At 41.2% G+C, this 17,940-nt stretch overlaps 1 protein-coding gene across 5 annotated transcripts in view; it reads right to left on the bottom strand.

The window, feature by feature from the left end:
* Nucleotides 1–5,827: 5,827 nt before the first annotated feature.
* The window catches only part of IMPG2 (interphotoreceptor matrix proteoglycan 2), a 54,503-nt gene continuing 42,390 nt past the window's right edge, over nucleotides 5,828–17,940 (bottom strand). For 3 of the 5 annotated variants that reach the window (XM_038146081.1, XM_038146072.1, XM_038146062.1), the window contains 8 exons: nucleotides 16,726–17,038; nucleotides 14,612–16,266; nucleotides 13,494–13,713; nucleotides 12,102–12,312; nucleotides 10,250–10,438; nucleotides 9,864–10,062; nucleotides 8,869–8,948; nucleotides 5,828–8,012 (listed from right to left, as the gene is read on the bottom strand). In XM_038146081.1, coding sequence (XP_038002009.1) covers nucleotides 8,000–8,012; nucleotides 8,869–8,948; nucleotides 9,864–10,062; nucleotides 10,250–10,438; nucleotides 12,102–12,312; nucleotides 13,494–13,713; nucleotides 14,612–16,266; nucleotides 16,726–17,038 — 2,880 coding nt within the window. In that variant the 3' untranslated portion in view covers nucleotides 5,828–7,999. The remainder of the gene's footprint in view (nucleotides 8,013–8,868; nucleotides 8,949–9,863; nucleotides 10,063–10,249; nucleotides 10,439–12,101; nucleotides 12,313–13,493; nucleotides 13,714–14,611; nucleotides 16,267–16,725; nucleotides 17,039–17,940) is intronic. The other 2 variants (XM_038146093.1, XR_005258013.1) reach the window with 2 other exon arrangements.

Below are 17,940 nucleotides of genomic sequence, written 5' to 3' on the forward strand. Positions count from 1 at the left end.
AGTAATGTGTCAATATCTGAGTTAACAGTTGCTTCTTAAAAGTGATAGGCATAAGATTTCCAGCATGATTTAAAGAAATAATTTCAAAGCAAGTAAAATGTCAAACCTTATGCTGACAGTTGGAACAGGACTGCATTTATTCAGTCTTCCTTTAGGAAGCGAAGGCTATACCAGTAGTTGATGTCTTCTGCAGAGGAGTCAGTCATGAAACCACTTCCATAATAAGCTATGAGGTGAACTGTCAGATCCTGAAACCAGAGAACACTTTTGTCTTTGTGGTTCTCTCTGCTCAGGAGACCCTGGAAAATGTCTGTTTGACAGCTGCAGGGTTTCCACTCTTGGCAGTGAGCAGTGCCCAGCACCCATCCAGCCCGTGCTATTTGGAGAAACTGCACTGCACTGTCTGTGCCAGATGTGAGTAGCCACCAAAGCCAGGGCACCCCTTCTTGGCCAATCTGAACTGCCCTGTCATCACTGTGGAGGGAGCTTGGCCTCCCTAGCCATGGGAAGGCGTGGATGGGGGTCTTGCTGAGAGGACAGCTGCCATCAGTGCAGGTGAAATGACCAGGGTGATGTGGGCTGCCCCATGGGATGATCCTTTCCAGGCCAACAATTGCCAGCTGCAGCCAACCTGCTTTTCCAGCGCTCAGTTGCTGATCAAGGCAGCAGATCAGCACTGATGAAACCATCACTTGTGTGTTCTGTGAGGCCCCCATGTCTGGCAGCAACCTGAGCAACCTTACAGTCCATGTAGAATAGCTTACCCAAGAGGGCAAGTTAGCCCTCAGTGAACTTCAGTCTGTGCTACCCTGCATGGGATCTTTATGTCTAGACAAGTGCTCTGAACCCAAGCTAAGCTGGCAATCTTCCCTCTTACTATGATATCAACTGTTTGTGGTCTGCATATTTTATGGCAACTTTACTCAGCTGACACTTGCTTGGTAGGCTGTAGTTGCTTTGGTTTTCTTGCTGTTGATCAGGAGAACCCTGTTTGTTCACAACCTATTTTGAAAGCAGCTGCAAATGAGATTTAATCAGTTGGAATCAACCAAAACCCTTTTAACTAGAGTAGGCTGATATCATTTCGTTATCCTGCCCTTGGAAAGACCCTATAAACACAGGCGGATGAGATTTCTTTCCATTTCTACAGTTTCACATGGACTTGTAGCTGAGCTGTTGTTGCTGACTCATACTGTGGCTTTGTCTTTTCTCTGTTTTTCTCCCCATCTTTTGCTCCTTCCTCTCAGGTTCAAAAGCACTCCAAAGTGATATCAAATAGATATGGATGTAGAGCAGTTAGTATTGCTGTTGCTAGTGGGCTGGGCTGCTTCTTTAATTTGAACCAAGTTTTGATTAGAGCTTCCAAGCTGAAGCTCTTTGATACTAACTAGAGGAAAGAAAGCTCAGAGTGGTAGGGGTTTGAGGCAAGCACCCAGGAGATCAGCAGATGTCCTGAAATTATCAAATAATCCCAGATGTGTGAGGTAGCTGATGGTCTTATAAAATGCAGCCAAAGTAATGGCATTTTGCTGTACCAGTTCTGTTTTTCAGCATTAATTTTCTGTGGGATTTTGCATGATCTTTCATTTAAAGCTGGATAAATACTTCTGATTTTTAGATCTGGTCCCTGAATGCATCCTCTGAAGATTGATCTTTGCTGAATTTGAGATTTCCCTTTTCCCAGAGTAGAATGGGGACAGGGCACAATCATTGTATGTCAGGAGGCTTAGTTAACTAGAGCTGGTTTAAGAAATGTTCATGAGAGGTTCACATGAGTGTTGGAGAATTCTCATCTTTGGTTTTCTATATTACAGAGCTGAGCAGCTCTCCTATTTTTGTTGGGTTTCAGGGTTTTTCCCCCATGACCAAGTTTCTCCTGTTATAAAATCACATGGTTTTTACACACAAGGAATTAAAGAGTGGGAAGTTTTGTTACGTGCTTCTGAAACATACTGGTCATCACAGCTAATCAGGTTTTTATATGATGACGAGGGGTGCTGCAGTGCTCCATCTGGAGAGGAACAGTGCACAGTTCACAAGTTTGTTCACAGGCAGCTGGGAGTGCCTGATACAAGACAGTTTTTGAATAGGTGCTGAGCAGTGAAGCTGCAGAACCCCTGCTCTACTGGGTCATGCACATCCCTCACTAATATTTCAGAAGTAAAATTGTTCATGTAACTTCCAAGGATAGATGTACACAGCATACTTAATCCTTCCTCCCTGCTCGTCTCTGTGTGCAGAGCAGGCTGCAGAGGGCCTGACTGGGCAAAATTCTCAGAGTTCTGCCCTCCCCTTTGCAAAGCAATATTAAGGATAATTACATAAATGCTTGACTTGACTAGAAGGTTTATCAAATCATGATGGTTGTGGGGTATTTCTCCTCTTTCTTACATAGGGAAAAAACCTTTAAAATATAACCTCTTTGTTTTCTTTGTTTTCCTGACATGACTTTATTCTATCTTTCCAGGCTAAATGATTCCCTTTTAGAGACTAGTTCTCTGCTTTGAACTTCTATTTCCTTTCTTTTCTTGGCAGATAAGTGAAAAGCTCTTATGTGCTCTGCTCTTGGAAAAATGTCCGTGGTGGCATCAATGTTCTTAGAGATAACCCCAAAGCCTTTACCATCCACCTTACTCTGAAGTCACATACCCACTGCTTCTGCTGTTGTTAGCTTGGTGTATTCAGTGTTGCATTAGGCATGCCCCGTCAGGAGCTATCTGTGTAATGCTAAAGGTTTAAGGGTCAGTCTCTGTGGTTATGAGGCTCCCATTCACCTTCCCTGCCAGCCTTGGGAGGACATTCCAGTGTGGGATTGTTTTTGAAACTTGATGGGTTTTTTTTTAACAGATATTCAGGTGCTGACTTTATAAATGTTGCTGTGGTGGGAAGACGAGCAAAGTGAGAATTCCATGTGGAAAAGTTCTGTAGACCACACTGCCTTCCCAGCATGGCTGTGGGTTTGCCTCCGTGCCTAAGGTGGGCACATAAAAAGCATACACTAAAGTAAGTGTGGGAAGGTTTTGTTGATTTTTGTTGTCATTGTTGTTGGTGTTTCTGGTTGTTTTGGTTTAATTTTTTAATCAAAACTTTATATAATAAATAATAAAGGACAAAAAAGGAAAAATAAAAAGCTGTGCAACAGTCTCTGGTTTTCTGGAGGACTGTATAAAGCATTCTTTTGGATCAAAACATTCTGATCTTTCCATGTGAAACTAGGAATGGGAAGAAAAGCCACTGCCTTACTGAGCAGATGGTGTGATCTACAAACAGTTAAGTGCAGTGAATTACCTGTAGGTCACAGCAGGAGAGAGTCCTGTGCTGCTGCTGGAAGTGTTCTGCATCCCCTTCCCTTTGTGAGACAAGAGATCATACAATCACTGTGTAATCTTTAGGTGGGGCTGAATGAATTTCCTCATAGCTGTCTCCCATGAGTAGACAGAAATCTTTCACACTTCAGATTACTTGCAAGCTCACCTCTGAAAATCTACCTCTTCACTTGCTCTCTTTTATCCAGCCACAAGCCCAAGCTATCACATAAAGTTTTGTTGTATAGACATATCCTTTATTGCTCCCATTTTAATTTCTGTTCAAGCTATGTCAGCCTTTCCAGAAAGGCATGGTTTCCCCTCTGGTAATCAGCTGTGGAGATGCAACTGCAAGCCTAATTAACACCAATTCTAATTTGTGCTTAATAGATTTTTGAACAACATTTAAACCTCAAATGATTCAAGACAGTCATATTTTGTTGGTTTAGTTGTATAAACGAGAGCTGGGGGCAGTGTCCCCTTCTAAAAGGCCAGGCTTTAAGTGTAGTTTACTCCAGCTTAAATATTTAGCACAGAAACAAAGTCCTTAGATATGCTGATGGTAGAATTGAATTTTAAAAAATATAAATTGCCATCTGTCTCACAAAATTCTAGTACTGAGTGTATTTCTCATCTGAAAAAACAAAGAGTTGAAATCTACTTTTGTGTTTAACTGGAAACACAGGAAAACTAAAAGAATAGGCTCAGAACAGCTGCAGCACCTCAGGCAAGATGACATTTTAGTCCTGCAACCTGCTGCCATCCCCCAAGCAGAGCTGCCTGCATTGCTCAGTGTGGTGGGTGACCCAGCAAGGAGGGTGAGTAGCAGCACAAACAAGAGTCCAAGAGGACAGGAACTCAACAAAAATTCCCAGGGGTCATTAATAATCTGAAATAGGAGAGCTAATTAGTGGTAAATATGGCAAAAACAAAACTTTCCCACTTGGTCTCACAAATGAAAAAAATCCTGGCACAGGAATAGCTTTGGATTTTTTTCCAGTTGTGAAACCAAAGCAAATGGATCAATGTTATATAGAAGATGATGCATGTGTTCCCAAACTGGATCAAGTAGCAGAAGGATAAGACAGAAATGCTGCTGGTATTCTTCAAATAAACCAAACACCACAAAAGCCCTGTGAGTTTTTTACTAATATTTAAAACAGTAACAATGCCCTGACCCATTTCCTATGCTGTATGGAGTTAGTCTGTGTCTGTCCTATGATGCTTATAGATGGACAAATAAATTGGTACTGGTGAATATTTTTGTTTCGTTTTATAGGATGAGATGACTGTCCTTATGCTGGAGCTCTAGCACCTTTGTGTGCCTCTCTTCACAGAATCCATGGGGCAGAGGGCTCAAAGTCCTCTCATACTCCTGCAGCCCTTTAAAATAAGGACCAATTCCAGCAGGCCTGATGAGAAATGTGAATAAAAGCCTGGATTATTAAAGGCTTTTTTCATTCTAACATTTAAGCTGTAAGTTCTTAAAACCTAAAAAGTTTATTCTTGCAGTTCTTTGGTTTGGAGAAGATAGAAGAAATGCGTCATTTCAGCTGTCCCTGAGAACCTGAAAAAGCCTTTTTTTCTGGAACTAAACTGTTATCCAGCAGTTGGAGGAAGCTCACAGTCTGGGGCTTCATGGAATAGAGATTCAGTTACTTGGTATCTTTTAGCTTCTTTATGGGAAAGGCTCGGTGCTCTGCGAAAAAGCAAATACAGGACAAGCACACGTGCTTGTCCTGAAAGGCTTGTGTGCTAGGCTTGCAGCTCTGAACACTTGTTTTCTGTTAGAATTTCTGGCCCTGGTAGAATTCTGCCACTGTGGATTAGTGCCTTGAGGTTTACAAATGAGGCCTTGAGAGATCCAGCCTGGGCTGCAGTGTGCTTGAGATCCTCTGTTAAAGGGGCAGCTGGTAGCCTCCTGGGGGACCTCATTTTCTTCTGTGTTTCCAGCCTTGAGGGGAGCCACAGATGCTGATAGACCTGTCAGCATTTAGTAAACAATACCTGCTTTTTTTCATGCTCTTAAATTAAGCCAAGTCATTTAAACCTGCACTTTTTACTTTTCTCTAGTGAAAAAGTACATGCTAACTGTTAATAGATTGATAGACTTGTACACAGAACTGGTTGGGTGGTGGTTGGCTTTTTTGTTGTTTTGGGGTTTTTGTTTGTTTTGTTAGGATGTTTAGAGTATCTTTGCCTTCAATTGGGAAAGTATCAAAGAAAGTCAATCATTCATTAAGTTCCTGGCTTTTTGAATAGAGATGAAACATCTTCAAAAGAGTTTAACTGGAAGCAAAGCACCCAGGTATGTGCTTTCCAGCATGAATTTTCAGCCTATAACCTTGCAAGTGTTAATGAACTATATTTGGCACTTTTGTTAGCTAAGGAGTTTAACAGCTTAGCCAACTCTGTTAAAACAAAACAATTTTCTGATCCTACACACACACAAATGCTCATCGCTAAGACACCTTCTCCATGTCAAACTCATAGTCTCTACATGAATGTTATAGAAAAGAATATTTTGGAAATAAGTTTTTATTGTAGTGAAAACATATCATCATGTTCATATGTATACATACACACAAAGAAAAGATCACTGTATATGCACTGAAACACCTCACACTCAGTATAACCAAGCCTCATCTCAGCCTGTGCACAGCAGAATTCCTTGAAAACCTCCGTGATCCCAGCTGCCATCCACTGCTGCACCCAACAGGAGCAGCACCAAATCTCCCAGGGCTGGCAGCTGAGCTGCACAGAAACAAGTTCCAAGCTGCTGCCCACCCTGGAGCCCAGAAATTCTCTGCTCTGATCACAGGCCCTGGTGTTTTGGGATGGCTCAGCCGTGCTGCTGCAGGACCACGAGGAGTGGGCTGTGCCTGAGACTCTGGCCCAGCTGCTCTGACAGCCCATGGGCCTGCCTGTCTCATAACATCTGGTCACAATGTTCAGCAGCACCATAATATTTCCTGCTGTCTGGCATTATTTGGCTTTCAGTGGTTTATATAAGCATTTATTTGAAATATGTGTGGCTCTGATACCCATCCCCTGCCACTCAAGGCAAGAAGGTACTACACAAGTGATCCAGTGAGGTTCTCCAGGACACACAGAAAAATTGCATTGAAATATTCTGTTGTTTAGCTAAGCTGTCTACAGACAACCAAGTAATTCTCACTGTCACTTAACTCTAGAAACTATCAGGTGGCAGTTGGCACATGGGGGCCGAGAACTACAGATGTTGTAGAAATAAATCACTTGGCCTTTTTTGCTAGCACAAGCTAATGTGATTGTAATTGATGCCCTAACCCTGACAGCTGTGTTAATGACTTGAACAAGAGACCTTGGGTGACTGAACAGAGCCCCAACACAGCTTAACATAGAGTCAGAACTCTCTTCATAACTTGAAGATCAAATCCCCTTTCTTTACTTGGAAGTCCCCCTCTCAAATCAGCTATTTCAAAATGCTTCAGGCTTCTTTTCTGTTTGAGGGATTCTATGCTGATTTCCAATAAACTGAGAATGATTTCAGTTTTTCCCTTCCCCACAGGAAAGTGCTGACATCTACCAAATGTGCATGGATTTAAGTACCTGATTTTGAAAGGGAGCTCATGGCAGGCTACTGCCCAGTTCAGTAATTTCAAATATTAGTTGGCTGAATTCAACACTGAATAAACACTAAATATAACACAGATATAAAAGAATGGGCACAAATGCCAGCAGAGTATTTCATTAATAAAACTAGTCAACTTTGTATTTCAACAACTAAATCCATTATGAAAACAAGCTGGGAAGGAAACACACAGCAAATAAGTAATGCAATTAACTTACAAAATATGAAACAAAATGCCTACATACAAAAAAAAGTAAAAACCAATGTTAGTCACTTAAGCTTCACAGAACATTTGGACGATAGAAGCCCTTCTGTGCCCCAGCTTGTGTGTCTGCCAGAATGAGCTGGAGAACCACCCATCCTGGCTTTAAAGACACTGTAGTGTGCTGCAGAAGCACTGTCCTGCCTGGCCAAGGCTCCCTGTATTCCAGGAAGAGCCCTCAGGGGGCTGCAGGCTCGGTGCTATCCTCTGCTTTGCTAATGCCAGGTAGCAAAATGTACATCAGGCATCTGTACAGAAGAAAAGCTTTTCCAGCAAGGTTTTGTTTATGTCTGCTTTAAAATTTTGTGAATGCTTTAAAATAATGCTAACATAACTCTAGCACAATAGTTCTCCCCTACAACTCATTCCTTTGCAAATCAAATATTTCCTTCTGCTAGTGTTTTATACCCATAGAATTTCCACTGGAAGCTCCAGTGAGGGGATAAAATGCCAGGCAGGGATTTTCAACATGCATTTTATTTTGGTTGTGCATGTATCTTGTCTTATCCAAGGAGATTTTTTTTTTTGGCTTTGTATACAAAAAGCTTTCAATGTCCATTTTGAAGTTAAAGAAAAATGAACTTTCATAACCTCTGCTGTTTCTGATTACCTCTTCAAAGTGTCAGTTTACACGGAAAAGCCAGAAGAAATTGAGATAAACAGACATCTGTACATTTTAGCCATTCATGTAGAAAACATCTGTATCCATCCATGCAATGTTAAGACTATAAGTAACTTTGCAGTTACATTTGAGCCCGTTGCTGGGGCACCAAGGTAGCGTTTTATCTCCCACATGTATTCTATCAATTTCTTTTTTTCTTAAAGCAGCTTCCTAAAATGAAAAACAGAAAAGCAGTGGTTAAGTTCATATCTTTCAAACACTGGATTCAAGGCTTATACAAGGCAGCCCTTACTGCTTTCCAGCTGTGGAAAATCTAGATGCTGATTCTTTTCAAGACGAAAAAAATTATTGACTGACATGGAAAAATGGGAACTGCTGTTCCTTTCAATTAAAAAAAAATTGCTGAAGATCTGGTAACACAAGATTTTGCTCCTGTATATATTTTTATAGGATGCCCAGGAACTGTACTACAGTATCATTCAGAGTAACCCAGCAAGTTGTGGTTTGTTGCTTCCTACAGCAGGAATAGAGTTCATGCTAACAGTTCAGTCTTTGAGGACCTTCCTTGTGCTTAGCTTTCATCAAAGCACACAGCTCAGAGTGATTAATTGTTTGGAATTGTAAAGTTTCTGTTACAGTCCACCATACCAGACAGGACTGTATCAATGATCTGTCCGGTGCTGGTCAGTTACCAAATCTTGAGAATTCAAAACAACCTAGTATTTTTGTTTTGGCTTTTAAAAAATTCTGGTTATCAGCAAAGCACTGGGCAATGGGAATTACACCAGAGGAATTAATAAGATTCCATCTTTCAAGGATCTGAATTGATGTCAGAGCTCTGACATCCATTAACTCTGGGATTCCTCTTCAATGCTTTTTTTTCCCCCCTAGGACTTCTGGGATTATTAAATACTGTAAAAGGACTGAGCCTCTTCAAAAATAATGTTGAAATCTTTGCCTCTAGTGTCCTAGCATTTCTAGAACCTTAAATAATAGTACAGTAATGTAAAGGCCACAGGACAAAACATCAAAAGAGTTAGTTATCCAGACAAGACATTTCACTCACATTTGATGCTGCCTAACAAACTCTGCAAATTGGCGATCTTTAGCATAGAGCTCTATAATTCGAATTCTGTCCTGAATTTCCTAGAATAAAATAAACAGATTTGTAAGCACATAATAGAAATCATAATGCTACTGAAATAACTGATTTCTGAGTTTTGGGAAATAAACCTCCTATGTGTTGCTACTTCAAAGAGTGGAGCTTGAAATTGGGCACTCCAATACTAAAATTCTTCTTTATTTTATTTTATTATAATTTTTCTAATTGAAAAAAAAAAAAAGTGAAGCACTTCATTTGACTTCAGTAATACTTCACTTTCAAATCAAAACCAGGGTTTGGACAGAGTATAGTATTTCAACAGGCTTTCACAAAACCATTTATCTCTCAGAGGTACTTTGACTACCAGCCAGCCTACCAGCTACATACTGGATTCACACCTTTCACAGTTGCTTAAGGATCTGTGGTTAGTTCTGGGATGTAAATCCCTTCTCTTTAGCCTTCTAGAGTAAACCTTGGATACTGTGTATACAGGAAGAAATAAGATGTGATCTAACTTGCAGGTTATAGAAAGACTTAAACTTTAAAAACAAGCAGAAAACACCCAAAACAAAAGCATCCTGTGAAAAGGCCTGGATGTACCAATTTTTTACTGTGCAACTACTCTTACATAAGAGAGTTGGCTTTAAAAGGTAAATGTTGTGTCAAGTAATACATCAAACCTCCCCAACTCCCATGAAGTTACCTGAGGGGTCGGCTCCTTTATTATGTGAAATTCATTACAGCTCAGAACAAAACCATAACTTTCTCTAAAAGCAAGCAGGGAAAGAAAGCTTTTCTGCTTTTCTGTCTTCTTTTAAATAGTTGCAGCAGCTGCAACCTGTTTATCTGGAGCATAGACACTGGGGAAAGATCGGGCCCACCTCTGAGGTTAGACGTGTGGAATAAGCTTACTGTTTCCATGATCTTTCCCATGCCACTGTGAAAACAAGGTCATTTACCTCCTTAGTAAGCTCACTGTTTTCATAAATGTGCCTGATCTCTTCACTGCTGTAGTCTGTGGATGTCTCTGCACTGGTGGAACTGTAGGACGTTAGCTGTGGATATCTCCGGTAATAATGGCTGTAGCCAGTCGTGTCACTTTCATACATGGGGTTGTATTTAACTGCATTCTCAATGGACGAGAGGCTGTCACCCTGCCTGGGGGAGCAATAAACACACTGTGAGCTTCTCTGCAGCCTAGAAGGGCAGCAGATAGACTAAGGAAGCCTGGAGTTTGGAGGAGCCTGTGCGTCCTGTTGCTTGTAAACTGTGTGACACAAGACTTACGACAGAATTATCCTTATTGTAGCTGATGTGTTTTAAAATATTAGATGGTGTCACCTACCCCTGGGAGTCCCCAGTATCACTCTTTGTGTACTGATCTCGAAGGGTCCTGGCCAAGAAGAAGATGACAGCAGATGCCACAAGAAGGAATCCTGCCACAGAAGCAATTGCAATACCCACAACCAGTGGCTCAGACACGTATTCCTCACAGTGCTCCCCTCTGTACCACCAGTTCTCTCCCACACGACACCTGCGCAAAGAAACACAGGGAAATTACACACCAGCAAAAGCTTTGGTTGGTGTATTTAAGTTCCTGTTGTGATGTGCCCTCAGTTAAATCATCCCAAAAATATCGGTGCATTGTCCAATCACTAATTTTCTTTATTATTATTATGGACATACTTTTTGGTAGATAATCATGTAACAGTTTGAGTTGAAAGAGACCTTTAATGGTCATCTAGTCCCCTGCAATGAGCAGGGACATCTTCAACTAGATCAGGCTGCTCAGAGCCCCATCCAGTCCAGGGGCATCTACCTTCTCTCTGGATAACCAGTTCCAGGGTTTCGCCACAGCCACTGTAAAAAATTTCTCCCTTATATCTAGTCTGAATCTACCTTATTTTAGTTTAAAACCATTAAGTCTTGCCCTATCACAACAGACCCTGCTAAAGGGTTTGTCCTCACCTTTTTTTCAAGCCCCCTTTATGTATGGAAAGGCCACAGAAAGGGTCTTCCAGGAGCCTCCTCTTCTCCAGGATGAACTACTGCAATCATGGAATTGAATGAAGGTAGGAAAAATAGCAAAAGGGTAATGCATTTGTGGTGGAAAACACCTGTGCTTTATGAAATTTACAGTACCCTGTGAGGTATTAAAAGTGGAAGGTGTTTAGACTGAGAAAAAACTCCTGCCCTGATTGAGCCTTGCATGTGATAAATCATCACTGCAAAGGTAGAACTGGAACAGGCTTGGTTTCAGATTAGAACCTGCTTCTGATTAAGACTATCACTCAAATGTTTAAATGTCTAATGCATCTGTGATAATATCCAATTTTAAAGTTTTAAAACCATTTTTATTTCTTCTGTTAACAGTCTAAGATTGACTTCAGAGAAGTTCTAGGTGAACTTTTTTTTAAAAAAAACAAAATCACATGAAGAAACATAAATGACTACTAGTAGTAATACTATTGTTTGTGGTAATTTTCTTAATTTTTGTTGATAGGCATATTTTATTTTTAAAAATAGATTATTACATTGTTTGAAAAGTAAAAAGTAAAATGTTGTGTCAGGGGCATCACCAACTTGACTCCATCTTTTGATTACCTGCAAAATACAACAATCCTGTTCAGATGCATCTGTATCCTTTTTTTAAGCAAATATCTGGGGCCTGTTCCTTCATCCTTTTATGAACTCACATAATTTTTCCCAAAGCTACAATTATCTACTTTTATGCTTTTTTCTATATCAAAAGCAGTATATTTAATGTATTTATGCACTATCAATGTGACGTTCAGACATAAATTCCTGTTATGGAATTAACTCTCATAGGTGGCATGACATTATCAAACACTGCTGCTTGAGGAAACCTCTGGAGGTAAATTCTGTCCCCAAAGGCCAATAAAAGTGATTTGAAAACTGAGCGTGTTCCATTACAACCTCTATTCCTTGTCAGTTTTATTTTGTGATGGTTCTGTTTTATTAACTTGTTAGTGTCTCATTTAGATATATACATAGGAAAACTAATGTTAATACTGCAGCTTGCATGGAGCAGCACGACATGAATGATTATCACAATCTACTCACTTGTTACACAATATTGCACAGAATTTTGGACAAATCTTATAGAATGCTACAACAGACGGGACAATAGGCATTTTCATCCAGGAAGCACAACTTCCAGCAGCAGGGTGACCTACCTACAGATGGCCCCTTGCCCAGGGCTTATGTCACACTTGCCGTCGTTCAGGCAGAAGTTTGGCTGCAGATCACAAATGCTGTTGCATGGCAGCCCATCGATGCTGAGGTAGCCAGGATTGCAGACACACTCAGCTTCCCCACTCCAGCGATTTACTAAGCATTCAGAGAACTCATTGCAGGCCTGGAACTTGCAGGGATCTGCTTGCTCACCTGACAATACACAGAGCAAAAACTATTGGTGCTGGCTGCCATCTCCTCTAATGGTGTCTTGATAATCCACAAAAATCCCGTGTGCATCTTTCCTGAGTAACAAAAGGTTCTGCTAAGGTGAACAAGCACTAGCAAATATTCCTCTGTCTGCACATGCCAGTGGCATGGCTAAGACCACCTAAAAGCAGTCAAAAAAACAAGTAGAAAGTAATCTTTTTCATACTGGAACAGACAGTACCTCCTATTTTCTCTGTCTGCTGGAACTTTCTCTTACAAATGAGTAAACCACAGGTGATCTCCAGTATTTCTTGCAATGGAAAACCTAGGCAGCATATGGGGAAGGGCAGTGGGATTTCAGGCACTCACCATCTGCTGTAAGGGGATTTGCCTTTTTGTCTGCAAAGAGCATGAGCTTGTAGCATTCAAGATACCTCACTTGTATCAGCCTTAAGAGGCTGGCATACAGCTAAACAATCAATATCAGAACATTTGCCATGCTAATTAGAGCATCATTATAAGAGACCTATCTGGGAAGAACAGGTACCATATGGCAACAGGTCAGAACTCTTTTTCTCTAACCTTAAAACAGGAGATATTTCCGGGTTGCTTATGTGGTAAACTACTGGCTAACTTGGACAGGGGAAAAAAACAAAACAACCTTCTCCCTGTAGTAGAGAAATGAAGCAAGAGGACCTTTGACTTTCTAGTGCGACCAAGACCTTACCCCAAGCATGAGGCAGCAACTGTTATCTGTGCAGATGCCAACCTGGCAGGTAAACTGGCTACCACCTGTGGGAATAACCATGTGGAGTAAGTTCAAACCACACATGAAGGTAAGCACAAGAGAGATGGGCACCACTGTTCTCCCTGAGCTGTCTTCTCCTCCACTCCCCAGGTCAAATACAGGGGCATTATACAGAGTATTCCATGAGTTATTTTTTCTCCATAAATCTATATGGACCCCATACAGCTTTCTCTGTCTGGGTCCCACTTTGATGTTCATTTCTTTAGTCCCAGAGCACATTTTCATTTGTTTGTTTTTACTCTATGAAAGACTGTCTTACTAAAGCCCAGCCTGTGAAGAGCAGTGGGCAGCCTCTGAGCTGTTGGGATCCTCAGCACTTAAACCAGAAATTTTTCTGGATCCCTTGCTTTAAGCTGCATTTCCCTTGTGTCCTTACCTGATTCAACATCCAGGGAATATTTATCGATGGCCAGGTTCATGGTGTGATACGCAGTGTTGCAGAAATCTTCCAGGATCATGTACACAGCGTTGGTGACATTCCGAGGCACAGGTTTGGCAAATTTCATTCGACTGTTCACCACAATGCTGCCATTTCTGAAGTTCAGGATTTCCAGATTCTGAAATCCTGTCAGATTTGACTGAAGGTAGGGCACCAGCTGCAACACAGGGAATATGACAGAAAAGCTGAATCTTTGAGTCTCTCTCTACTCAAGCCAGTTGCACTGTTACGGCAGCAGACAATTAGAGGCTGAATGATTTTATCCAAATCCTACATCAAGGACATTAATCTTTACCCAGCTGAGGTCTGTGCTGGCAGTCTGCCAGAAGCCTGAGTACTTCAGGCAGTTCTTAAGAGTATAGCAATTTGCAAGGAGTTTATAAAAATTTACAATTCAGAAACACAGTTCTCAGGACACATGTTGTGTTCTCCGTTGAACTAAGTACCTGGAATACTTGCCATTTCACAGGGTTTTTACTTCAAGCTTGTCCCCCTTCCCTCTCTCTGCTTTGCCTCCTTCATCTCTCACAAGAGAATGTTTGTTTCACTCAGATGAGGGAAATTTCCAGTTTAAATTTGTCAGTTGTTGCTGTGTAACTCCTCTGAGGCTTTCCAAGTCATCAGTCAGGTTAGGAACAGCTTAATTCTCTGAGCTACCTCTTACTTAGGACAGGGTGAATGTGTTGCAGAAATGTTACCTGCTCACAGCTCCAGGTTTTCTTGCATCTTCCTCCCTACACACTAAATACAGAGCACTCTGGAAGCAAGTAAGGTGAGTGTAATAGTGACTTCAGCTACACTGCTGTATTCATTGACACCAGCAGAGCAGCTGGTCCGTGATGCTAAGGAGTTCTCCTTTAGAGACACTATTATCTGAATAAAAGATGAACAGCATCCCACCACCCATTTCCAGACAGAGCTTTCCTCACAGAAGGACATAAGTCTTGTGTGTGAACACCAGTTTTGAGTTGCTCTCTGTGAGGGATGACTAAATATAATTTACCAACAGTTTTTTCTATCTGGTAATGGACATATAGCACAGAAGTGACTCTCACCAGTTCCAAGAACCGCTGCTCCAAGGCTTTGTATTCAGGAGAGTTTTTATTAAACAGGTCCTCTGAAAACATCATGTTGGTAACCCGAAGACTGAAGAACACTACTAGAGCTCGGGATGGGACAGTACTGCTGTAGTGAGTTTCATGTGTGGCCCAAGCCACACTGGCCATCTCTGTGGACTGGACACGAGTTGTTAGCTCGATATGACTTTCAGTCATTCTCCTTTCCTCCTCAGTCTGCTCAGGAGAAAATTGGGCAGTGCTAACATGACCCAGGTCTACTGAAACATCCAGGAATCTTGTTGTTTCATCTCCCAGCTTTGTTGAGGTAGCCACAGACAATGACGGCGTGGATCCCACAGGAGGGAGATGGGATGGAAGCTCAACGGTGCTTTTTGTTATACTCATGGTTTGATAATCCATAACAGTGCTGAAGCTCAGGGAAATATGTGTGCCATGGTCTGTACCATCCTGTCCAGCAAAGCCCTCTAGGACAGTGGTGTGATCTATTGCAGAAGGAACTGCAGCTGAACCTTGAGTAACCACTGGCATTGCTGGTTGCACTGTCTGATCTAAGGAGGTTTCTAGTGCCCTGTCAGTAGGCCAAGCATCAGCTGGTTCCTTCACTGCTGATCCATGAGTGTCTTGGTCTGCCAGTGATGGATCTAGGGCTTGCTGCTCTTCTGTGGAAGCAACAGGCTTTACCACAGAAGGATCTGCAGTCAGAATAGTTTCTAAAGAGATTTTGTCCAAGTGTCCTATTGTAACAGCTTCCATTACATCCGGCTGCTTCACTGTGAATAGTTCTTCTACCACTGCCCTGTCTTTGCTTTGGTGTTCAACTACTTCAGGGATTATGTTCAGGCCTACACTGGACTCCTCAGGTTGCTCCATACTGACAGTCCCTGTAGATGTATGGAGACTATCTTCCACAGACAGATCTGTATGTGGTGGTGAGACAGCGGCCTCTCCAGCTGGCATGACAAAAGAGGAATCATACATGCCCAGTGTGTCTGTCTGTGTAGATGGTTCCACAGACGATGGCTCTTCTGCCTGTAACAGAGGTACTTGCGGAGTTGTAGTCTCTGGAAAGACAAATATTTCAGACTCATCAAGGAAATCTTTTATATTGACTATCCCTTCATTCTCATCTTTGGAAAGATCATAATCTAATTTATTCCCAGAGTTAAGAATATAGTCTAAAATCATGCCTTCAGGAATATCCTCAGTTTTGATTAATAAAGACTCATTGTCATCTTCAAGCCAGCTATCAGGACCAGGGTAGAAAACTGGTTCCAGGGTTGCTTCTTCCCAAGGCCAGATACTTGATTCCATTTCTTTTCCTGAACCATCAAAAGCTGAACCAGACCCATCATCATATATAACTCTATCTCCAAGAAATATATCAGTTTCATCTTCCATAGGGGGCACTTCTAAGGGAAAAGGAACTTCTTCCACAGAGTCTGCACTGTCACTGCCCTCAGGACTACCTTGGATTACTTCTTCCTTCTCTTTAATATCAGTCTCTACAACTGATGAAGAGGCCACTGTTGGTGCAGAAAGCAGAGGAACTGCATAGTCATCAGTAGATGGAGATTCTTCAGGCACAAGGTGAGAAGGACTTAAAGGCAAAAGTTCTTCAGATAGTCCAGTATCTTCAAACATTAAAATAAAAACAAATTGACCATTAGATGTTGTTTATGATAAAAAGTGTCACATTTCATTAATTTTAATATCTGTAGATCTGTGTTCCACATTTTCCATAATCTATCCCAGCCTTTGTATGCCAAAGTCATAAGGACCCCTGTTAACCTCTCCCACTTTCCATTCAGATATTCTATGGGCCAAGTCAAGACATACAAAATTACTTCTATGCTATTTAACAAGTGCCATGTATGTATTATTTCCAGAAGAGAGGTATTATTAGCTATTACAAGCATTTTACCTTGGTATATAGCTCTTGGATACATGCACACATGAAAGGCAAAAACTGGCAGAGAAAGATACTCAATTTTCAGACCTTTCTGAAAACTCATTTCAGTGAACTACAATTTGGTGACTATCAGGAAATACTTGTATCCAAATTTAAGCTTCAGTCAATAGCATTAACTTACCATCTAAAGAACTGGGGGCTGAAAGCCATTCCAGAGAGTCCACAGAATCATGCTCTAACACTGGTACAGTGACTAAATGAGTAGCCTCTAAATTCTGCCCATCAGGCAAAGAAGTGACATCAACCTCTGAGGAAAGTGGAGCTTCAGGTACCAAACCGGCCCCATAGTCAATGTTCTCTGGTCTTGGCTGGATTTCATTGTCACTGGCCTGCTCATTGTCTGAGATGGAATCTGGTTTGGTGTAATCAAAGGGCAAGGCATTGCTGACAGTTGACTCATCTGCAGAAGGACGTTCAGCTAAAAAGGTGCTTTCCTGGAACATAAAGCCACTGTTAATATTTCCACTGTTACAGGGGAAACACTGATTGTTTGCATTGGGCTGAACACAGAGAAGGGGTTAACAGCAGGCAGTGGCCAAGCCTCAGACTACTGCCTCTGAGTGAGCAATGCACACAACAAGTGGCCAATATAGACCCTTGCTAATCTTGTGCAATAGACATGTAAGATGCACATCCTTCTGACAAATGGCATGTCCAGTCATGTCCACCAAAAAGGGAAAGGAGCCATCCTGATTTTTTGGAGTGCAGAACCCCTTAGGGTATTAAGAGATTTACCATCTATATCCAGCCTCATTTCCTTTCCTATGCTGAAAAAAAATCATCCTCTCCAACTAAATCAAAGATTAATGTTTTCTGCCTTCCTGAAGCATGATGAGGTTCTAACAGCAGTTATTCATCAGCCACACAACCAATACAGTAATTCTAATATTTCAGTTACTATGATACATGAAACAGTGTAGAAAGTGAACTTCAATGGATGCATGCCCTGTTATCATTTATTGATATCTTTTATTTTGTGGCTATGAGAACCCAGGAGAATAACAAACACCAGAACGTAATGAATAGCATTTAGAACCTGGAATAATTTAGCCTCAAAGCCAAGATACCTATGCACAAAAACAAAATCAGTCAGCAGTAATGATGAACAACAAAGTGCATGCAGAATGAATTTGTGAATTATTTGAAATGTGAAAAAATCATTTGTCATTACATCTCCAATTTCCACACTGTTTACTTACTATTCCATGTCCCAATAGAATGGTTGGTTTACAGTTAAAGTAGTTAGCATATTTCGTCTTTGAATATTAATCTCCTACTATGGTGTCTGATGAGGTAATTATATTAGAAAAAGGCAAGGCTATGAAAACAAGCTGAT

This window comes from Motacilla alba, chromosome 1 (genome assembly GCF_015832195.1).
Source record: "Motacilla alba alba isolate MOTALB_02 chromosome 1, Motacilla_alba_V1.0_pri, whole genome shotgun sequence".
In the NCBI taxonomy this organism is placed as follows: domain Eukaryota; kingdom Metazoa; phylum Chordata; class Aves; order Passeriformes; family Motacillidae; genus Motacilla; species Motacilla alba.